This window comes from Vidua macroura, chromosome 2 (assembly GCF_024509145.1).
Source record: "Vidua macroura isolate BioBank_ID:100142 chromosome 2, ASM2450914v1, whole genome shotgun sequence".
Taxonomy (NCBI): Eukaryota; Metazoa; Chordata; class Aves; order Passeriformes; family Viduidae; genus Vidua; species Vidua macroura.
The window spans coordinates 79,576,507-79,601,359 of NC_071572.1; the positions used below are offsets into that span (position 1 = coordinate 79,576,507).

At 36.9% G+C, this 24,853-nt stretch overlaps 1 protein-coding gene across 1 annotated transcript in view; it reads left to right on the top strand.

The window, feature by feature from the left end:
* DLG2 (discs large MAGUK scaffold protein 2) overlaps window positions 1-24,853 on the top strand; it is a 985,470-nt gene that overhangs the window by 607,841 nt on the left and 352,776 nt on the right. Inside the window, exon 10 of the mRNA XM_053971598.1 lies at window positions 12,558-12,608. Coding sequence (XP_053827573.1) covers window positions 12,558-12,608 — 51 coding nt within the window. The remainder of the gene's footprint in view (window positions 1-12,557; window positions 12,609-24,853) is intronic.

Sequence of the window (24,853 nt, forward strand, 5' to 3'; positions counted from 1 at the left end):
ACCTCATGCTACTTTTAATGCAGTGACCTGGTGAATCAGACTTAATAGTAAATTACATTTTTAATCAATGTTTAAATGACCTAGCATAGACGAGGAAATGCAAATATGCCACAGATAATATCTGTTTTCCTGATTGCAGCCCTCATAATTTTCTACAGAAGATTGGCTTAGTTTGATGGTAATAGAAAATAAAGATTCCTACATGAGATAAATTTCCACTTGGTTGAGGTTATTAGTAAAGAGAAATAATAACTGAAGTGCATTTCTTTTGTATCTTACATTAACATATTCAATCATTTGTCGAGTAATTTGCACCTGTAATTTTTTCAGCATAAAGATGACAAGAGTTTAAAATTCTGGATTCTTTTTAGTCATAAATCATTTGTGCTGAGTACGTTATGTTTTATGTTTGCTCCGCAGAAACATTTTACTGAATATTGGCAATATTGCCAGTTGAATATTGGCAAACATTTTACTGAATGTTGTTCTTTGCTCAGCTTAAGTGAGCATTAGCATGGTCATAACAAAAGTAATCTTGTCTGATGTCCAAATTCAGGACTTAGGCTTTGCAAAGGTGATGGAAAGGTGAGCATAGCACACTGTCAGGTTATCTTGATACTACTGAGCTATACTAATTTTTCAAATAATGTGCACAGTGCAAGGTTGATTAATCACTTAAATTTCACTGTAATCTTTCTCTTTAGTAGAAGCAGATATGTGGTATCTTGGTAGTGCTTGCTCTTATTCTAAAAATTCTAAAAGTCTTCAACTGTCCATATGACCTCTTGGTTTTTCCCTAGAGGAGAAGTATAATCTGCAGCTGGTGCTTTCAATACTGTTTAATTTCTTTTTAGAAACATTGTGTACTAGTTTAGAGTTGGTTTGTAAACTAAGTCAGAGAAGTGTTCTCTCATTCCCCAAGAATTTGAATTTCATGCAGAAGGACACAAATATATTCTAGTTTGTGAAACTTTTTTCTGTATATCTTGAAATTGTTGAAGGATACTCATCTTTCTTTCAAAATAAGGACCAATCTACAGGAGCCATCCTCATGTCTTAGGGAGACTGATCTTATCAATAAGGCAGGTTGATCAGAACTGGGCATCCCTGTTTCAATCATGTCTCAATGAACTTTGTCTCTATATGCAGATCTACTGAAAGAAAATAAATTATACTTGACTTTCTCCCCAGTTCTTTAATTCCACATATTTTTGATTTTTGGCTGTAGCAAAAATCAAGTTTGTTTATATTTTGTAGAAATTACCCTGCTGTACTAAAGTTAAAGCTTTAATGTTGTATAATAACCACCGTTGGTTACACTTTGAGCACAGTTTCATATTTCCAGATATTTTTCTAGCCATTCTTTCCCTGCTGTTTCTTGGTGAAGAACAATTCAAGATTGTAATAGCTTTTCCTGTCACATTCATCTTTCTGCTTGGATGAAAATAGGAGATACATAGCAACGAATATGAGTCTGCAAAGATTTTTTTTTCTTGGTTTAGCATTGCATCGAGTCATAGTCCATGTAACAAAAAAATTCTATGTTTGCAATACATGTGCAAGAAATTATTGCAAGATGTTAGGGGGTTGCTAAATTTGCTAGCCTGATGGAAGCAAGGCTGTTGGGACTCCATGCCACAGTGCTCAGACAGTAGCAAGGTCAGTGCTGTATTCCCAATAAGCACAAGGACAAGCAGAAGGCATTCAGGTAGACACAGGTCTGAGCAAAGCAGCACAGCAGTCAGTGCCCACACGAACAAAAGTGGCCTCCTCGTGTCCCCATGTGTATACATGTATTCATGTATGTGGTGTGAAAAATGCCAGGGGCTGGATTTGGACACTTGGTCAGCTCAGGAGTACTGGCTCCAGATCCTTGCTGTTCCAGATGCTGGCACCTGATGCTACAACCCCTGTCCAGCTGCTGGTACAGACTCTTTGCACAAACCAACACACACATACCCTGTGGGACTCTGATTCCTCCTATAATGGAGCTGAGAAACACGGTCCATGCAGTAGCTGGTCCTTGATCCTTGCCCTTACTCCTGCACAGTAAAATACACACACCCACACACACACACATTGAAATGGGTCTGAGTCAATCCCTGGATCCTAAAGTCTCTTGGGCAGCTGCCTTTGATTCCTTGCCCCTTCAGTAACCAACTTCTTCCTTTGTCTTATTTCCAATTACACATACACACTCCAGCTTTCTGACTGCTTCACCTCCTCCCCAGCTAGCCCAGCTTGGTGTTTGCTGGCCATCATCCACTGCTTGTGGGTGCCTTCATGTACTCCAGCTGCTGGTACCACAGACCACTACACACACACAGAGAACACAGTACCCCTTACCCAAGAAAATAGGTAAAAATGGAGTTTAGTAGAAGACAGGACAGAAGATGTTCAGCAGGCACAGGGCTCAGATAGAGAAATGAACTGACCAGCCTTGTCTACATGTGACTGGCCTCCTTTATCCCCTCACCCCTCTGTTTTCTTGTACTTCTTCCTCTGTACTTCTAAACCACATCTGTCCTTCCCTTTTCCACACCTTTTATTCCTCACCTAAACATCTCCTAAGTCTTGTTGCAATGCCAAGATGCTCGTTCCCTGCATCCTGCCGGTGTCCCAGCCTCACAGACAGCGAAGCCCTCCTCAGGCTGCAAGGTGCTCCCCAGCAGACCCATAGTGCTGGCTGTCACCCTGAGCCAGGGGCTGAGGCTTCCCTGGGAGAGGAACGGTCTCTGCCAGGGTATCTCCACCTGCCTTTGTGCCTCTCTGCTCATGGTGTGTGTCCACACCTTTAATGGGCTGATGGCTCCTGTGATGAACCCAGGATGAAGCAGAAATAAATTTAATCCTGAAAAATAACTTTTCTGTGGAGCAAACATGCTGGAGCATGTACAGTGTAGTAATGGCAAGTAAAATGTCTGGTTAGTGGCCTTGTGCAGATTGGAGCATTTGATGTCCAGGAGATTTGTACACAAATTTAGCTGTGATGGTCAATGGCCACTAACTTCATTGCATTTTGTTGAAATAAGAACTGGAATACTTTCCACATATCTGCTGCCAAATACTTTAGCTTTGATGTGGAAATTACAGGTTTCATTATGTAAGGAAACCTATGGAGAATGTAATAAAGATACTTCATATAGCTGCTAAAATATGCTCTACTTCTGGAAAGAGATGATGAAATACTTGACAATTTAAAGTAGTATTGCGTGACATTAAACATTTTCAGAGTACTTCTGTGTTGCAGTTGTGCATTCTAGTATAGTAAAAATATTCTTAGAGTATTTCTTGTGTCATAGGTATTTTCATCATTGCTTACTTAAAGCAAGACAGCACTGTGACCTTTTTGAGTTGTTTTAAAAAGGATTATGTGCCAGCATTTTTCTCAAGCTTTCTTTTGGCTTTCCTCAGTTCTTTAGTAAAGCTTCTCTCATCTCTGCTGTTATACATTAATAGGTAATCTTGAAAATAATTTTTTTTTTTTTTTTTAGAATACTGAGGCAATGCATAGAAATTACTTTCAGAGTAACTTTCAAGTTCAGGATTTCATTATTGGGTTAGAAATTAGATTGATTGAAGGTGGATAAAAGTGATTTTTTCCTCTCTCCTTAGATTTAAGTTGAAAGAATTTTTATGAAAAAATCAAATTCCCGCAAACTGATGCAAATCAGTTTTTCCTTCCAAGAAAGCTTGAGAAGTATTTGGAATAGCTTGCTGAATATTGGCTGGGCTTAGATTGGGACTGGTGATGATCAGTTAGGCTGCATTAGCTTGTTCTCAGGGTTTACATTGTTAATCCCTGTGGACAACAGTTACATCAATTTTCTTCCCTTGAGCTTGGGAGGAGGAGCAGAAAACAACTGATTTTTGTCTCAGCCATTCCGAATATCTTCTTGGGTATGAGGGAGCTGTTCTGCTGTGCTTTTAGTAGTAGAGTGCAGGGGACTCTGGCTCCCTTCCCTCACATACACTAAAGAGCCTTCCAAGATTTTAAGAGAAATAGCAAATCCTTCTGCTGCTGTAAAAATACTTGTAAAGCAACTGAGTCATGCATAAAAAGCTTGTCCTGTGGAATCCATATTGGTTTATAAATGTGCATGTACTTCATGTGTGTGACTACTCCTTATTACTCATTTTTACTATTAGTGCAGGCATTTTCTTCACTCTCTCAGGGCTGCTTCCTCCTGCAGATGTAAGTACATCCACAGAATAGTAACTGCAACTTCAGTTACGCAAGTACAAGCCCAGTGACACCAGTGAGATTGCACCAGAGCTACTGACAGTAGAGTTTAGCCTTCAGTGCTTGTGCTAGAGTTAACACATAAGAACAAAAGAACCTAAAAGAATTCATTGATTGTGATGTTTTTTCTTAGATAACGGGGTGAGAGAGCAGTGAAAGAAGTATTAACTCTCAAAGCTAAACAAAGGTAGTGGTAGGCAATTTTAGGCACAAATATATGAGTCAGAGTATGTGCCCGTTGAGCAAATTGTAAGACATTAGATTATATTGGTTGCATACTTATTTATTGAGGAAATGTGGTATACCTATTATGCCTATTACATATATTTCATTATATAATGGCTCTAGAAACATGTCATTGATACCAGAGAATGAAGTTAATTAGTGCTAGTCTTTCCTTGCCTAAAATTTTGCTGTTAGTATACTATTGGTTTTTCCCTAAAACTGAGAAATATTTATTACTCATGTTTAAATGAATCAAACTTAACCCACATGTAATAATTTCTGCCTTTTAAACACTCTTGCAGTTACCAACCTTTAAAATCAAACTACGCAAATTGAAGTATTAAGCATTTTTTAAAATTACCTTTTAAGTCCCAATTTACATTATAATCTTTGTTGGTGAAATAAGGTCCATCAAGCAACAGCTATTTTCCATTTTTATGTATATTGTGCATGGAATCATAGATTACACTAGAAAAAATAATTTCTAGAAATATCTGAACAGTTCAAATTTTTTGATTTCTTCTAAATCTGAAATAGAGCAGAGATAGAAGAACCTAACAAACTGAGTGTTTATGATAACTCATATATTACCATGTCAGGAATGGCAGAAGCACAGAAGAAAATAAGAGGCAAAGTGATTGTGAGCTTCTGAAGCTGTATAGTAAATGACCTGAATTGTACAAGAAAGAATGTGATTTTGCAGGAAGAAATCGCTGCATCCAGTTTTCTGGAATGTACTGTTTCAGATTTCTGCAGTGATATACATTCTAAGTTTAGGATACAAAAAATGAAGAATTTTCATGGAATCAGAACTGTTTGAATGGGACCTTAAAGATCACCTAGTTCCAAACACCCTGTTATTTTTTTTAAGAAATCATTTTTTTAGGATATGAATCCTGGAAGTCTAGAGTTCCCCCATATAATCAGTGGGCAAACAAGTTCTTAAACAACTATTCCATCCAAAGACTAAGATGCATGGCATAAATGACCCCCTTGATTCTTCTCTCCAGTACCTGTAAAAAAAACTCGAAACCTAGATCGCTTCTTAACTTAGAAAACTACCCTTTAGATGGGTGATATGAAGGTATATGAATTTCTTTTAGTATAAGAGAGAAGGTTGTAAGTGGCAAAACCAAGCTGTGCACTCTTCTTTTGTTGGTACTAATTTTGTACAAGGTGGAAGTGCTAGCCTAAACAGAATTCACACACAGATGTAATTCCACTTCCATTTACTGTGAACCCCACTTGAAATCATGATCTCTGCTTTTATCTGCTCCTGCATTAGGCTTATAAAGCTAGGAAATTTGTGTTGAGTCTGCATTAGCTATATCAAGTGCTTACACATAAAATAATGCTTCCATCAAAATATGGACAAAACAAAGAAGAGGTGAAAGAAAAATTGATGGCTCATTGTAAACCTCATAAAATAATAAGAATACCTTGGAGAAGGGCATAATTTTTTTTCATACTGTAGAAAGTGTCAGCTCTATGGTGACAGAACAGATAAAAAGAAGTAAATCTAAATTGTTGCTGAATAGCAAAAAGGATTATGAGGAGTGAGAGCAGTGAGTAGGGGAAACCATAAAAGAATCCCTTATTTTGACAAGGTCTTGAAACTATGGTCAAGAAGGTAAAGCATTAGTGAAAAGAATCAAGGAACACAGAGTGTATGAGTGGCTTAATAGGAGTCCTGGGAGAAGATTACGTTTCAAGTTTAGTTGGAAAACATAAGAAGGTAGAAAACTCATCAGGAATATTGCTTCAGATGAAGTGGGATTAGATAAACTTTAAATTGATATGTACGTGTGCGTGCATCTGTGTGTGAGAGGAAAACAAAAAAAAATTTGGGAGGTAATAAGGAAAAAAAAAACTGAAAGGCATGAAAATCAGAAAGCAGCGGAGGCTGACTTGGAGACATGAGAAGCTGTGATTACAGCTGGGGGATTGTGATTCACAGTAGACAAGAAAAAAAGGACTGCTGTGAACAAGATATGAGAAATGTGGTAGAGTAAAATAAAATTGCAGTTTGAGAATCAACCAGAGAAGAGTATCAATTGTTACTTGCTAGATGGGTATTTTCTCCAAGGGAATGAAAACAAGAAAAGCCAGGATAACAGTGAGGGAGGCAGAAAGAGGAAAGGGTGAGTATTCTGACAATCATTGGAGAAGAGTCTGAATAAAAATTAGGTCCTGAAGGATATAAGAGACATCTAAAAAGGGAAGAATGAGTGAATATAGCACCCTTTGAGCAGGGTACAAGCGAATCATGACTGCAGATCTTTGCAGGTGTTGACCAAGAGCTAGATTTGGCTTCTTGGAGCTCTGCTAATTACATGTTGAAGGTAATATCTTCCCTGAAGGATGTACAGTGACTGGTGATCGAGTGCTCCCTGGGCATCTGTGGAAGGATCCACAAAGATCTATTCCTGATAAAGTATAAATTTCTTTGAAAACTCTATGGTTTTTTACTCTTCATTCTTCACACCAGAACAGTCATATTACAACAAGAAAGTTTTAGGTTATGGTAAATTTTGATTCAGAAACGTAACATATTTTCCTTGTTTCCTAAAGGAAGCATGGGTAAAAAGAAGGAAATCAGCTTAGTTATGCACCATAATTAAAAATAGATGCTGGATATCTCACATAAATAGTCCACAAAATGCACTCACTCAGATAAAGACTAGCATGAAAGACTTTCTGGCAGCCTTTTTAGGACAGCTTGAAAACTTTAAAGTCATTACATTTGAAATCAGTGAAATCAGGGGAGTATTTTCTGTATGTTTATATGCAGTAAGAAAGGAAACATTTAATGGTTTTGGAAATCAAAATCAAAAGAACATCAGCAGCTTTCCTTTGACAATTAATAAAAGAAGTAACCCAAACCTGGAGTTGTCAAAGGGCTAAATAAAGATAATTCTTTAGCTTTGGTGACAAAACAGAAACTATGAAAGGCCGTTTAAGACTTTTTAGATACCCAAATGGGCTTGGTGTTTCTGAAATGTAAAATAACATGGTCTAGTGGAAGATGTCCCTTCCCCTGGTAGGGGGTTCAAAAACGGATATCTTTGAGGTCCCTTCCAATCCAGACCATTCTATTATTCTCTGAGTCTGTGACTATCTTAATTATACAACCAACTGGAAATTTCTGAAGGACAAATATATCCTGAGGTTACTTGCACAACAAGAACTTGACAATCTTGTATTCTGCTGAGGTTTGGGTGATAACACAACTGGTGAAGCCATACAGCCATTCATTTTGCATCTTGAATGAAAATCAGTGTCAGGATAGTTATCCTCCTATGCATATGATAGCAGAAGTAGAAGCAGCAGTCTTCTGTCTTGCAGTTTTCTGAAAAACAATACCCAATTAACTATGATTAAAATGAGTTTTGCTTGTAATAAAAGTCTACAGATGTAATTTTTAGGCAAAACCATCTCTTATTGAAAATAAGACTTAGCATAACAAATGGGTCTGATGGCAGTTTTCATAAGAAAGGGTAGGTCCAGGGGTTTTGAAATCTTGCAGTTGAATAAACTGTGTGTTTTGACTGGATTGTTGCCGCTATCATAGTACAGGTCTTACCACGGAAATTCACATAATGAAATATATATCTTATTGAGTGGATGCAGTTGTAGTAGGGTAGAAGCATAGCAAGAAAGAATTATGTGATGTTTACTTTTCAATTATAAACGAGTCCATCAAATCAAATAAATGCAGAAGTAAAATAAAAGAATATCAAATTACAGTTGTTACTATGAGAAAAAGTATCTTAAAAAGTGTTAATGAAGTGGCAGAATATGTGGCAGAAAATGAAAAACCCAACAGAATGTTTGTCTCAAGGATTTTAGGAACTTAGCATAATCTGTACAACTGATTTTTCAGTAAGGGACTACTTCAGCTGCTTAGATCACCCTTAAACTGCAGTAAAGGAGAGAAACTTCCTGGCAAGTTAAGAGTCTTCATATAAAGGAACAAACAATCTGAGTTTGTCGGGTCCTTACTTTGGCATTCTGTATGCAGGGCTTTATTTCAGATATTTCACAAAATTGTGTATAAAAACCTCTCTACCTGTTTCTTATTTCTTACTCTTCTGAAAGTAAGTGTCACTGAAGATGAGTAATGCTTTCTTCTTAGAGAGGCAAGTGAACTCTAATAGCGATGAGAGCTTTGCCAGGAAATTTCTCTTGAATGGTGGAATCTAGATAGTTACCCTACATTATGTCTCTCACTTAAAGACATTTTCTTGTCAAATGTTTTGGAGATTCCTCTAGAATAACAGGTGCAACTGTTACCTTGCCTTTGTGGGGGGTTCTTTTAAACATTGGGGCTTATTTAAATTTTGGTAATTTATTCAAGAAGCATTCATCACACTCTGGATCATGAACATATGTAAGGTCAGGAGGCTGAGAACCTTCTTGCATTGCAAGTGTATGTTGGCCATGCAACAGAAGCCCTCAAAATTATCTAAAAATTTCATGCATGTCTGCTCCCATGTAGCACTTTTACAATTTGTCCTGGTCAATAGTATCTTTTTTCTTCTGATGGAAATACGAGTTCCTGGATGAGACACATGTTGATTCCAGCTCCTGTATGCTGGAGAAGGGATGCAGTTGGTTGTGTCCTCCCACAGACCTCATCCTTGCCCACTTCTGCTGCAGACCTGTGGTCCCTTGCTGTCATAGGTGCTGTTGAGCATCTTTCTCAGAAGAGTGCAAATCAGTTTGCACAGAAGCCAAGAGCAGTGTTTCTTGGCTTTTGGAGAAGGCGAAAGATTGAGTTGTTCCTTGTGGGTATCCTTATAGGTTGGGCTTGTGGGAGTAGCTGCTGGATATTGTGACAGGCATTTGCTGCCAGTTACAGGTGCAGACAAGCCCAGAAAAGCAGTTGGAAAAGCTCCTAAACTGGAGATCTGGCCTTTCAGTGGTGCATAATTATAAAAGGTATATGGCATCTCTTAAGCAGAAATGTGTTACCAGTCTATAGCCAGGAGGAATGCAGAGAAAACAGATTTAAGGCAAGTGTTCACCCAACTTCACACATCATTTTTAGACTCTGTACATAGTGAAAGGAAACGTCCAGCCACAATTCACCTCATCTACCTGAGATTTTTAGCGGAGGATGAAATTAAGACCTTCTTGTGCCTGTTTTTATTCACTTCAGTGTAGAGTTAGATGACTACCTCACATTTCAGCATTATAAATGTAAATTTTACTTGAGATTAAAGATAGCTGTCATGACAAACTTGCACTCTGGGAAGCTGAGAAAGACTTTTTCCCAAACAACTGGAAAATGCTGGTAATTTCTTTGATTGTGGAGAAGAGAAAACTGAATGAAAATGTTTGTAATTTTTCATAGTTATCTAAAATCGTGGAGGCTGTAGTAAATTTTGCTTTCTGTTCTTGCTGCAATCTGATAAAAAAGCATGATTAGAAAAGTTATTAAAAGAGGGACACAAGAGTAGGTTGCCACTACTTGTGAGAAACTGAAGTTGCAGGTTCAGACAGCTTGTTTAGGTGCTTTGACAGGCCAGAGACTGTCAAGTTAAAATGTACAAAAACAGAGGGTACATCCATATGCTGCTAAATGAGAGCACCAACAAGCCAGTTCCAGTGCTGGAGCCATGATTCTCTTTCTGCTTAAGTGTTGGCTCAGTCCTTGGCCATTTGCTTCCAGCAGGCTCCAGACAGAAACAGCCCTAAGCACTGAGACTTGGCTGAAAACTGACTATAATTTAGCAGTGTAGGTGCAGCCAGAGAGTCTAAATGTGGAGTTAAATGGTGCTAGCAATGAGTGGTACTGCATAAAGCATCATTCACCTGCCTCAGTTGGGTATAGTATCTTATTAGATTCTTTAAGAAATAATTGCTTTGGTTTGCTGAGCAACCAGCAAAACAAACAGGACAGTGAACGGTATGTGCAGACATGTATGTTTAAATAACAAAAGGAACTGGATCAAGATCAGCTTTTTAATTCATATCACCCCTGCTGCTATGGAGCCTGATAATGGATCTCTGCTGCAATTAATTTTGATTTGAATTGAAGGCATTTTCAGAATCGCCACTGTGGATGATAATAGAAACCTCTCAGATGGTCATAAGCAAGATAACGTTTGTGTGCAAATACAAATTGAGTATTCAGCTTGTGTTTTCTCCTTTCATCTTTTCACAGAGGTTGCTCACTTCTCATATCCCTCTTTTTCCCATTTTGCTGCACTAATGAGTTTTTAATGCAAAGGAAAAGCGATTATAAGCAGTGAAGCAAAGACAGCTTTATAGAGCAAGACTGAGGAATTGAAGGCATAGATCAGAGCTATCCACCAACCTAAGATGAAAGAGAAGTTCATGAAAACAGAGACATATAGATAGCTTTGATTTCATTATCATTAGACAAGAAAGGACAAAAAATAGAATAGCTGTAAAGATCATATATAGTAAGTTGCCTATATTAATAAAAGAGGCTATGCAGAAAGCATTAAAGTGATAACATTGGGCAGGAAGACATCCTGTAGTAAAATTTTTTTGTTCATCTCTGGTGTAAGTGTAATGTGATGTGATTACCCAATCCTAATAAACTACAAACCCCAAATATTATGCACATATTAAATATTATATTCATAGATGCTGTGTTTTCCTGCAATTGTTAAACATGAGTTGTTTGTTTGGACTTTTCTCTCTTTCCTTTTCAACACAGATTCTGGAGATTGTATTTCTATTACTGATTTCATGGTTTATCACATCTTGAATTGTAAACAAATTACAGAGTTGGTAGATCTTAGAGGAAGCTTTTGTTTGGCAGATACATGTAACTTGTTAAAATATTCACAAGAGAAGTACCTAATTACATTTGAAAGGTGCTTGACGAGATAAAGATTGATTTATATACGGTGTTTTATGATTGCAGTTAGGAATCTAATGCAGAAAATTAGCAGTTGGGAGTGGGGAGGAGTGATAAATGTTCATGTTTTGAGAAATAACAAATTTGTTCCTCCAAGATGAAGTCAATCCCAATCCTTCAGTTTAGGTCTTGAGAAATATTTTTTTTCATTAAGTATAAATTAAGTAAGACACTAAAGCAAAGCTATTTTCCAGGGCATATCCCATCATTACAGAAACTAAAATAGCATGATTAATAAATTTTTCTTCTGTTTTTTTATTTTTTTAATCAATACTTTTTGGCCAAGTCAAAAATTGCTGACTAGTTGTATCGAAGTGATACTTTGAAATTCTTCTGAGATTTTAATGATAGATATATTTTCATTGCTCTCTAGCTTACCCGCAATACAGTGAGCCTTTGTAGCTTTCTCAGATGCTCTACGCTACCCATTTAAGAAATGAGAAAAAGGAGAAAGATATATGTTAAGTGAGTCGCCTGGAGGAACAAAAAAAAAAAATCCATGTCAGACTGGAACAAGGTTTTGGAATACTGCTTAAATCAGTATCATCTCTTCAGCTGATAGATTTCTTGTCCAGCACAATCCATTTTGGTGCTCTACATTTTGTAGCTTAATTTATTTTGACACTGGGACTCAGCATAGGAATTACATTAACATTCTGTGCCTTTTTGCCATTCAGCTGTCTCTTGCAAAGGTTCTCTGTCATGTTCTTGCCCTAGGTTAATATAGTAAACAAGATGTATTTCAGTGGATGTATCAGTGAGTAATTTATACATAAGGACTGTGAATTTCCTGTCTGGTTTTGTATTTCAGTGTAAATTGGAGCTTGTAAGACAATGCATATATATATATATTTTTTTTTTCTATTGTGAGACTATTAGAAGTAGGTCTTCTATTTTGACTTGAAACTATTACCTTGGAAACTATTAAACATTGGCACAAAGTCCACAAAGATGTTTTATCAAATATCAGTTTTATTATGTTGGTGATTTAAATTGCCATTACATACTGAACTTTTACTATTTTCAGTTTATATTAGACAAAGGGGAGTTAAGTATTCAATACTTTAGAACTCCTAAGCTCTATGTTGGAAAATGTGCTTCAGTAAACTGATGATACTGGAACTGCTGTACAGTGTGCCTATGAAGTTACCTTCCATGTGGATTTAAAGAATTTTCTGATTTTATTTTCTTTAGGTCAATGGAACAGAAATTGAATATGAATTTGAAGAAATTACTTTGGAGAGGGTAAGTATAATTTATTCTTTCTTATAGGAAAAATATAATCGGTAATAAAAATAATGTGATTAATTATGAAATTAAAATTGGTTAAGAATCAATTTGTTTACCTTTTGAATAAAGGTGTCCACTGTTTATTCTAAACTGTAAAAATGCAAGCGATACAATAGGTAAGTCTTTCATGTTGTTAAGAAATTTATGGTTTAGCTACTTGCATTCAAAAGGCTTTTCTTCCCCATAACTCTTGTCAGTGCTCAGTTGGGTGTTTGGTTATTGTGAAGATTCTCTATGAGTTGGTAACTCCTTTTTTAGCTTGTCAACTGGAATGGTGGAATGTTTTCTCTAAAAATCTCTGGTTTCCTGGCATATGTGCATGATAGAGGATGTGTAGTGTTATACTGTAAAAGAAAAATTTTGAAAGGGTTTTTAATGTTTACATGGCTACATAAGTGCCATAGACCATATCTATGCTTAAAAGATACGCTTACTCAAAGGCTGAATTACCTGAGGGCTTGCAGTGAAGGCTTTGTTGGTAATGTAGCACCAAAAGCAAAGCCATATGTGCTGTACCACGTCTCCCTGGATTTGGTGTTTTTTTCTTGCCTTTTGGTTATGTAGCTGTTGTCTTACAGTACTGACTTTGTCGGACACAGATCGAGGCCATATGGGCCATGTAGGGTGTGAGAAAGAAAATCTGAGCTTTGTAATATGTCATAACCCTTACAAAGGTTTCTAACAGATGCAAGAATGTCATTGCTGAATTCCTTTAGTGTTCTATCAATATTTGGGAATATGAAGTTTTTCCATCTTGAAGCACAGTTCAGTTTCTTTCTACATAAAATGATTGAATGGAAGGCCAGATTTATCAAGATGTGGTTGATGCCATGTGAACAAATGCTATAAGGTAGCAAATTACAATTAAATTAGATACTTAAATGATATAATTCACTACACTTTTTCTGCATGTTATATTTTTAATTGTCCAGGATAATGAATTACATAACCATTAAACTTAAGGGGATGCAAGTTTATGTTCTCATTGATTTGCTCTCAGGCAAATTATGAAAGAGCAATGTATCTTTTTATCATAGCCATCTTCATAACAGATAAGGTTATAGGCACTTTTCATCTAGTGTCTCCCAACTTACTCGCGCATCACTAGTTATTCATTGGACTAGAGTTTCCAAAGGTCACTGAACAGAGAACAGAACACATGCCTCCTGGGTGATATTTTGAAAAGGGCTTTATTTTTAACAGATGTGTAAGTTATCAGTGTACATACTGCAGAACAAATGTGATTTGCATCTCCTGTACCGGTCAGATGAGGATAATTGGTTATTCATAGTGCAGCGTAATATCAGCTAAAGGCTGAGCAACAATAGCAAAAAGCGATACAGATCTTAATGGACAATGTTTCAGTTGTTTTCTTGATGATGCTGGATCTGTGGCTTCTGATTACTATTGCTTGAAATGTTCTGTCACATGTATCAGTGTTTTGTCTCAAAGGCAGGGTACTGTGTCTGCTGGTTTTTGTGTGAGATATAAAACACAAGTGATTGCCTTTAAATAGCTGTCATTTATGTCAGACTAAAAGCGTTTTCAGAAAAAAGACATTCTCCATGTTGATTATCCATTTTCTTCCACAAAACTGCTTTTAGAAATTAGAGGAAAATCATCTCTCTGTATTTAATGGCAAAGCTGAAAAATATATTAAGATTTCTGCTGTTGAGAGAGAAAAATGTAGTTTGCCCATATCAAACAGCTGGTAATAAACTTTACATTTTGGTCCAGTTATTCAAGTCACAGAATTCTGCATGGCCAAAACCATCAAATATTTTCTTCATGAAATTTATACATATTTTGAAATGGTCAGTATAATTTAAAGGTTTTGAAATAGTCAGTATAATTTAAAGATTTTAAAATGTGGAAAAAAAAAAAAAGGTGAGGATATATTAGGGAAAAAGCACCATTACTTGCCTTCTTTTAAATAATAGAATGAAAGGCAAGGTGGTAAGGGATTGATTACTTCAGAGCACTTCCCAGTCTCTATATACACTGTTAATTTAATTATTAGAAGATCACCTTCATCCATAGGTGACATGGATTTGTGGGACCTATTCCTGAAGAGAGCTACTGGTATTGGTATGAAGCTTGCCCCAGGGTGAGGAGATGTCCCCATCTCTTGGGGTAATAGAAGGCTACTGTGTGCATGTTGGCAGAAAATGTCCAGTGTGGAGCTGGAGAGCAAATCAGCAGAGTCCCCAAAATGCCAAGAGCAAACTGTGCTAATGGTCTGGTGGGAAGGACAGTGCAGGGCTTGCTGAGCATCCCCGAGCCGCCCAAGACCATGCTGGTGTACCAGGAAGTTGACTGCAAAGTTACAGGGGGCTTTTGAAGAAAGCCTTTTTTAAAAATTTTTCTCTCTTTGAAATAATGTTATTCAGTTGTTTCTATTTAAATTGTGTTCTACTTTGCAGTTAAAAAATACTTGGGGATTTGAGATTAAAAGGCATCAGTGAGGCTTGACATAGATGATTAATTTGAGGTAGATCCACCTTAAATCTGTGATCAGTGCTGCTTCCAGGAGTTAAAGAAGTTGTAAGTACCCCCCTGACAGCCCTCTCTTTAGTGGGTGCTCTTATCCTTTTACTCTTCAGTTGTTCCAGCCACTTATCAGGTACCTTCACCAATCTCTGAGCTAACTATTAAATCATCTAGAGCTCTGGTAAGAACACACTTGAATAACAGTTACAGAGTTAAGAGAAATCAAACAAATTGTCTTATGTAGGGAAAAAAAAAAGACAGTTTAAATACCTTGGCATACCTCAGAGAATATGTGAGATTCTCTGCTAACTTACCAGCATAAAATACAGATATGGGTGTAGACTAATGCTTTGTGATTCTTAAAAAAAAAAATACAATGCCCAAATGCGCACTCAGACAAAATTCTTAAAATATTACCTTGTTCTAGCTTGAATATTAAATACATTTTAGAAAGGAAATGCTACATAAAATAATTCATATTATTGCAGTGATGTTAGTCTTCCATTACTGAAGGACTTGAAAAAACCATACCCAGTGCTATCAAGAGACTTATTTGCATTTGTAAATCCATGGTCAGTGTAAGAGATGATCAAATAGTCTCTGGTACAAAGCCTAACCAACTTTCCTAAGCTGGAGGAAAGTTTTAATTGATTGACTCCTTGGTACAAGTGCTGTGTTTTGAGACAGATGCTGAATAGAGGATTTTAATAGAGGTAGGAATATCAGGCAATATCAATACTTGCCCTGAAGAAACGTTAAGACAGCGGGTCACTTAATGATTCTTATTGGATTCATGCTGAGTTCAACATCTGAGTTCAGATCTCAGAACCTTTTTGCTCATCTAACCTTGACTGCTTTTTAGATGTTGGACAAAAAGAGGACATTTATGATTAATAGAGCTGTTTTCAATAGATTCTTTTCACGTTTGGTATGTATTTTCATTTTGTAGCTGTATAAACGAATGTTATTAGGTTTTGTGAAATAGACTATTTGGAAAAATCACATTCTATCAACACTGGAATTAAAGACATCTAGTTCCCAGTGCATTTGCATCCTGAGATTGACTGAAAAGGTTGAGCTCTGACTGAGAATTTTGCCAAGGCTGAGACATGAATGAAGGGTCTCTATTTCTTTTTCTTTTATATTCCTGTGAATTTTCTGGCCTGTCATAACAATACAGGTTGCATTCAGAATGTCCATTTTTTAATTAACCATATAGTTTTACCAAGTTTTTAGGAACCTGTTGTTTTGCTTCCTCCTCACTTTTTCAGATTTCATTGCAATTGCCTATTGTCTCACTATAGCTGAGGGAGAGACAGGTATGAATGCTCACATAGCATAATTATTTCCTTAGAAAATCAGGTTAAATATATTCATAGAATTATATTCCAAAAGAGTAAATTCTCAATGGTAATTTATCATCTTGCATTGTGTTGTGTTAACTTTGATAAATTTAGTTCTGTTCTCACCACAGGCTCTGTTCAGTGGAGGAACTAAAAAATCTACTTTGTCTCTTCTTTCCTTTGACTTGATAGTTCAATGGCATCAAGCACCACCATGAGAAGATTTAATTTTTCTACTTGGAGATTATCATTCTCTAAAAGATTGGGTTTCTACATTTCATCAAATTGAAGGAATTATTCAAATCTTAACTAGAAAGGCTAAAACTAGTCACAGGTGACCTTAGATTAGCTCAGCTGGATAGAATGTGGTTCTAAAAACACCAACACCAAAGGTTGTGTCTTCAATCCCCATATGGGCCTGGACTCGATGATCCTTGTGGGTCCTTTCCAACTCAGAGTATTGTGTGAAATTATGGCTTAAAGGCTAAAATTTAAAAATCTTGAAGAAGCAGTGAAAAAGAAATCCTGATACATTTCAAAAAAGAATTTATTCCAGGCCTCAGCTCTTAATCACTTTCATACTTGTAAATCTAAGAAATAATCACTACTGTGCTATTAATCATTCTTTTTTCATCACTAATTTCCAAGGTGAATATATAGACGTTTTCAAAGATATGAACAGCTGGAACTCTGAAGAACAGATTGTATTGAATGACACATGTATTTTAATTTGACTTGATGTCTTATTCTTTTATACCCATCTATATATCTTGCTTTTGTAGAGATCACAGAATTATGGGGCAGTTTGGGTTGAAAGGGAACTTTAAAGGCCATCTAGTCCAAGCACCCTGCAACAAGCAGAGACAGCTTCCCCTAGATCAGGCTGCTCAGAGCCCCATCCAACAGTGTCTTGAATGCTTCCAGGGATAAGGCATCCACAGTTCTTCTGGGCAACCTCCTCTAATATTTCACAACCCTCATTGTAAAAAATGGCTTCTTTAGATGTAGGCTAAGTCTACCTTCTTTTAGTTTAAACCCCTTGTCCTACATCTGCAGGCCCTGTTAAAAAGTCTGTCCATATCTTTCTTATAAGCCCCGTTTAGGTACTGAAAGGCTGCATTAAGATCTCCACGGAGCCTTCTGCTATCCAGGCTGAACAATTCCAGCTTTCTTAGCCTGTTTCCACAGGAGAGGTACTCCAGCTCTCTGACCACCTTTATGGTCTCCTCTGCATTCAACAAATTCAACATCCTCCTTATGGTGGGATCCCAGAGCTGGATACAGCACCCCAAGTGGGATCTCACCAGAGCAGAGTAGAGGGACAGAATCCCATCCATTGATCTATTGGCCATGCTACTTTGAATGCATTCCAGGACACACTCAGGATATGTCCAACTTCTCACCAATCAAGACCACCATTTGCTTCTACATCTGGGAAAAAAGGTTTTCACTGTTTGTCAGTAGTGACTCTTTCTGCCTTTTTTTAAGGTCTTAGACAGCAGTTCATGCACCAGTATGCTTTGACCTCTCAGAACTGAGATGGTAGGACACTACAGTGCCTGGAAAACCCTCCTTTAAGTGTTTCAGAAATAACAGAGTGGAAGGGAGTGGTCAAGAAATGGCCACTAGGAAAAGTATTTTAAAAGTTTAAGAGTGTATGATGTAGATGCCTTTTGAGAGTCCACAGTGCAAAAATCAATATCCAACTATCAACAGCCCCAGTGGAGTAGTCTGGCATCTTCCAACAGGAGAAAGTAAATCTTTTAAAGCGAGTGTCCCTCAGGTACCTGATGAGCTCCACCAAACTCAGAGCTGCTCTCAGTGTTTATTTTTGCAGAACTGTAAATGATTTCTTTACAGTTGAAAGCTTTCTCTGTACCCTTAGTACATTTCTTCTTTGATAGGCTTTGCCTGCTTGCTTCCTAGGTGGTAGTTACTCTTGCAGCCTCAGACTGAAATAAATTATAATTCAGAGACAGAATCCTTCTTATTGACTAGTTTATGCTAGAAAGTTCATCCACAGGATTCTTTTTTCCTGGAACTGGCCTACAAAAAGAGGAAGAAGTGTTTATTTATGGTACTGAATTATCAGCAAACAGAAAATGAAAATCCCATCTTTTTCATAGTTGCTCAAAGAATTTGAAATACTGATCTCTTGTGTATCCATATAGAGTCTCTATAGTGTATTTCTCTGTGTATGTATAAAACAAAGTTCTGTGAAATAAGAAATGAAGATCCTTGAAAATACACGTGTAGTGCATGCAATCCCTGTGCAGGAAATTCTGTTCTGCATTCTAATTGCAATCACATCTTAGTTTAGAGTTGAGACTGATGGTCGGTTGTGTCAGTGGCTGTTGTTCACCTCCAGGGAGGTTTGTAAGTACTGGAAAGGGCAGGTTCTGGCCCCTGAATGCCATGGCTGAAGCAAGGTCTGTGTTTTCCTTTCATCTCTTGTGTGTTACTGGATGTTGCCTTGACCTGAGGCTGTGCTGGAGTGATCAATGAAAGAAACTAAAGGGGTCTGGTGTGAAGTCGTGCTAATGGGACGCTGAAATACCAGGTCAACATTTTTCACAAAAACTGCAAAATTTGATTGCTTTATTTCAATGACCTAAATTAAGATTCTTTGGAAGAGTCTGGGGTTTTTTTTAATTTTCTTTCACCTCAGAACAGCCCTAATTTGGTACCCAAAATATAACTAATCACTGGAAAACTTTGTTCTTATTCTGTCAGAGAGTCATTATGCTGAAACTATTCCTGGTTGTAGAGCTGTACTACATGTCTTGTGGGGAACTGTTCCACCAGTGCGTGGTAGAAGTACAAAACGTGCCAGTCCAGAGTGTGCATGGAAAAGCAGACGAGCTGCAAGGGAGATGGTGGGCCCTACCTTTTGAGAAACAGAGGCTCCTGTTGATGTTCTTAGCTGTCATCCTCCACATTCAGTGTCCGGGACTGGAAACCAATAGGCCCACATAACTGTTTTACTGAAGACTATTGAAAGTGAAGACTAAGAGAAGTGAAGGAACAGCTGTCAGATATTATACCCCTCTTAGAGGTGGGAACAAACTATTTTTATTTATTAATGTTACTGTTAGCAATTATATGGCTGAGGAGCATGACAAAGTAGAACTGCTGCAGCACTGATAGTATCCTGGAAACAGTGACAGGACTAGGAGGACTGCTCTTATCTCCACATAGTGATATCTGGACTGCTTCAGAATACATGCTGCCAGAAGAATTTGAGTTATCCAGGGAAAATGCTAAGAAAGCCAGTGGCTTTCCTTTGAACCCTTGTTTATAAGGAAGATTTGCCCTATATTCCGTCATTGCTACAGCTGTCCAGAGTATGCATCCTTTCCCAGCTGTGTAGTGGCAGTGCTTCGTATCCCAGTAGGCACAACAGGAAATCTGCAAAGCCATGAAAGGGGAGAACAAGGAGAATGAAAGGCTGTATGTGAATAAGGAAAAAAAAAACCTGCTACACTATGCTTAGAAAAAAAAGCTGAAATAACACTAAAGATTTAGTTCCCTCTGGGTGCCTATCAAAGAAATTGGTTTTTTCTTATTATTTTCTTAGACTTCTGCTTTTAAACATAAATGTCTGAAAAACACTTCATGGATGCTAGCTTGGATAAATCAGAATGGTGTATTTCTTTGGATGTATCACTGAAATGCTATTTAAACTCCTCTAAGGGCATTTTTGCAGTGAAGGATGTCTGCATGTGTGTTAACTTTAAATTTCAAAGTAAAAAAATACATAGCTTGGATTTACACCTGATGACTCAAACTTTCCAAGACAAAGAATAATTGTATTATTGTGGATTAATTAGGCTTTTACTCATTTGTATATGTAATTTTGAATGTTTATGTATTCACTGATTCACATAGTAATTTCTGGGTATTTCTTCTGAGGGTTTCACTGTTTCTTTCAATGAGTACTCAGGTCCAGGGAAGATTAGGAGACTTTGTTAAGTGAGAAAATTTAAATAACTGAATATTTTATTCCAAAAGCTCAAGATGATATTTTCTTTTCTAAATAATTTGAAGCTTCGAAGAATGCTTATCCAGACAAAGAAAACTAGAGATTTTTTGCCATATATTTTTTTTTAAATTTAATGAGTCACTTGACACACTGAGCTGTTTTGTTCCCAGAGGAGTAAATTTCATTCTCCAATATATTGAATCACTAAGCCTGAAGTTACTTAAATTCTCTGCATTGAAAACTCACAGGGAACATGTTCAGGGAGAGCACATCAGTAGAAAATACTGACACTAGAAAGAAGACACACTAGCACAATACTAGAAAGTGTTCTCAAAGTGACAGAAACAAAATAAATCAACTGCAGGGAAAAAATACATATATTCCATATCAAAACTGAAGAAAAGTTGAAAAGTTAATAATAATTTATTTAAGAGTTCAAAACCTACCTTTGCAAGTGTAGGAAAAAAATAATTCATGTTTATCTCTACTTAAATCTTATCCCTTTAACTCTGCCAAGATCACCAAGACCTTGAGTTACCTATTATTTGAGAAGTTACTTCATGCAAATCATAGCTGCCTCGAGGCAATGTTCTGCCTCTGGTTCTTTTAACTTATTATTATTATTATTATTATATTGACATTTTATTTTTCAGGTAATATCACCCATTAATTGCTTTTCTCTCATTTCCCAATGCACTCACTCTCAACATACAGTTTTCAGGGAGCAATTCTGCTGCTGTTTTGTATTATTTACAACTTTACATAAAAAATGCCTTTATTTCAGATGAACCTATTTAAGATGTGGCCTTTCAGTCTATTTGTTATCTATATCTGAAGTCCAAGCTTTATCTCACTTCTGTTTGGTGTTTGGAAAGTGAGCATCTAATGGAGGCAGTTTGTGAAGCTGCTTGACAGTGAAGTCAAATCTGCAGAATACTGCAGTTTCTGAAAGGAATACTTAGGTGTGGAGTGGATAATATTGGTCTAAGGGGAAAAAAGCTTTGTACGATGAAACAGGGCTGCCTTTGGTGCTGTATCCTACTCCTCCAGTCTGATGGAGAAGAGCAAATTTCTCCCTTTCAGCTTAATTTTGGCCAGAAATAATTTTGCAGGAGCTTAAACCAGATTTAAGGGTGTTCTCAGTTCCTGGATTGTGTCCCAGTTTTCAGGAAGTGCAAACAAATAGGCATTATGCCTCACACAGTTTGACTTTTACACACTGGCATCAACTGGCATTTTGGAACAGGCTACCCAGGGAAACGGTGGAGTCACCATCCCTGCAAATGTTGATGACTCTGTGATTCTGTGAAAAAGGTTGCTAAGAGAAATCATTCCGAGTGTACCACCCAGTGCTACCTGAAGTGTCCCACCCTGTGCTACGCCACATTTATCAGCACTAGTCACTAATGAGCAGAGCTGCAAGTGTGACTTCCAAATAAACATTCCACTTCTGAATAGAAGCTTCTGAAGCACTAGTGGAGTGGAAGGTACACCTAAAATATCAGTTATATATGCGTCTGAAATGCTGTCTTTTCCAAGAAAGTCGATTGTAGAAATCTATCTTTCTGCAGAAAGACTGAGAAAACAGTGCAGAAAAAAAAAATAGGAACTACAAAGCATTGGTTTGACTCAGTTTTCACTTAGTTTTGCAACTATCACTGGCAAATAGTACAAAGATTTAAAATATGTACATTTAAGTAAATGGGGAAAATAAACCTCAATTTACCAGTAGGAAATGACTCATTCTGGAGATTATAATAATCACCTTGCAGCAAAGATGGTCATTTTTGAGGCAGGACTTTAAAAAGACATCTTTGATGTACTGGATTTGTCTCCTACGAAAAGTAATGTTTTCCATTGCAGAAAATTGCTTTTCATTTTTGTTATAATTTAGAATCAGTTTTAATGCATAAACGAGGGCTGCACAACCAGTATGCCATTTTGGTAGGGAAAGATATTGCAAAGAGATAGAGGAATAAGCGGAAAAAATTGCTGGAATACCCAGACTGAATTCCACAGCTGTTGTTGTTGTGTACCTTAACACATCATCCCAATAAAAAATTCAAATTTGTTCTTTGGATGCAGGATTACAATTATTTTCTGTTCATATGCATTTGTATTTGAAGCAGTCACAAGATCATTGGTTTTCCAATTAGAACTACCACTTATAGCTTATCTTCAGCTCTATGAAGGGAAGAAAAGCTTTTCCTTGTCTTAAGAGGGCTAAAAATTCATCTGACATACATTTTTGCAAAGTAGTTTTGCAGGAGCAATGGCCTACTTTGTAGCATATGAAAGTTCTTGGAAATTGTATGATATAGAACATTTAGTCTCAATTTTTCCCCTGTGTTTAAAATTGAAACTGGATGTCAAATGGATCGGGGATCTCCAGGTATGTGAAGCAATAAGTAGATGAAAAGCAATTGCATGCTGCTTATGCATGTTTTATATTGCAAGATACTGTTTTACCCTAAGAATTTGACCTATCCAGTGAGATGCAAGCCTGGCATGAAAGAGTCACCTTATGCAACTTAAAGTGATATATGAATTCTGACTGAATTCTATGAATAATTTATTTAACCCCTTTTCCCCATCCCACCCTCTCTCAAAAAAACCCCAAAAACCACTAAAGTAAATTATGGGCTTGTGACTTTAATTTTTGCTAATATTGAATAGTGTTTTAAAGTGAAAATATTTCTCTTGACAGAGGAGGATGGTCAGTGTAGTTTGTGTTTCCATTGTATTTCATGATGGGGAAACTTGCAGCCCAGAAGAGCAGGCCAACTGTAAAAATGGCATAAAAACACACATGTGTTAGGATCTGTAGTCTAGCTGTTGTCTAGTAGCCTACTTCTTGAAGTCCACTTTGAAAAGTATATGGTGAAGAGTACCTTATTCCGTTGGTATCAAGGAAATTAATAGTACTGCAAAATTTACAAAAGTTTAGGAAATATGGGAAAGAAAATAGATTTTTTATGCTCTTCTAATGTCTCTTGAATTTTTAAGATGGCTAAAATATGTGCACTTACTACTTGTCCATCCAATATTTATTTAAGAATGACAATAAATATTTGACAAATAGATATTTTTATTAAATTTCCAAAGCAGAAATTACACTACATCACACATTGAGGTATATTTACATTTTTTGTCAATAAACATATAATTAAAGCACCAAATATTGAAATCTTAATTGAGTTTTTAAGCAAGGAAAAATGCTATACCTATGCATTAAATAAATATGCATAGAGAAGCATTGTCATGGGAAATCTAGAGATCTGTTGTTATAATTCAAGTGGGAGGAAGGCCATTCTGAAAGGAAGCTTAGAAAATGAATATGTCTTTTTTTAGGTGTACTCATTATAATGTGGCTTAGGGAGAAATGATTGAGTTAAGATTGTGTGTGTGTGCAGACCTACAATACAAAAGAAAATGTGACTGCTACACTTGAGCTAAAGTATCAAAGGCCATTAAAAATCAATGTCTCCCCTGGTTTTCCACCTCCAAACAATGCCATTGCTCATCTCTCCCAACAGGAGAGAAATACGCATCAAAATAGGTTGAGAAAAGCCATGATCTGCCTGAAAATTCAGGGCTATTTTAACTAGGTGGAGGGAAATCAGAGAAATTCAGACACAGCAAGGACTCAGTCTAATGTAACTATGTGTGAATAAACCTCAGAGCTATCTTTAATTATAAGCCCTTGATTTTCCAACCTGATTTCTAAAGGAGTTACTTGAACACCATCTGCATCTGTTGTGCTGATTTTTCAAGAGGTCTTTGAGTACTGAAGAAATTTGAACATATTGAAGGAGAGCTGATGCTCTGGTGATGTTTACAAAGGGTAAATGGATGGAGTGATTGATCACAGTGTCAGTGTAGGTTAGAGGAAAAGGGCTGCTAGGCTGTTCTGGGTAAAACACAGGTTTACAGTGGCTGAGTCTGAAGTCATGCATCAAGAAAGAAAATGCAGCCTGTGGATGAAATCAAGGACTCTCAAAAGCAATGAAACTCAAAAGAAGTCCTGGACCTTCTTGGCTGGTCATCAGCCAAACACAAATTTTTAGTCCAGGGTTGTAACCAAAGTTCTGGTGCAGACCTATAGTGCATAACTGAGAGCTGTAGAATCGAACAGGTTTTGGGGTGTGGGAAATAACAGGAATTGGCACCTGATGTGTAAAACTTTTGTAATTTTTTGCTTAATTCTACCTGAAAAAGATACTGATAACTGAAGTGTCTTTAGGGCAGACCTTGACCTTGGAAAACACACTTAGTGGGAGATGCAGATACCTTCATAAATTTATTTTCTTTGGGGGAGGAAATTAAGAGGTGACTTGATCAGAGAAAACATACATTTAAATGAGCAATGACCTTTAAGAGAAAGT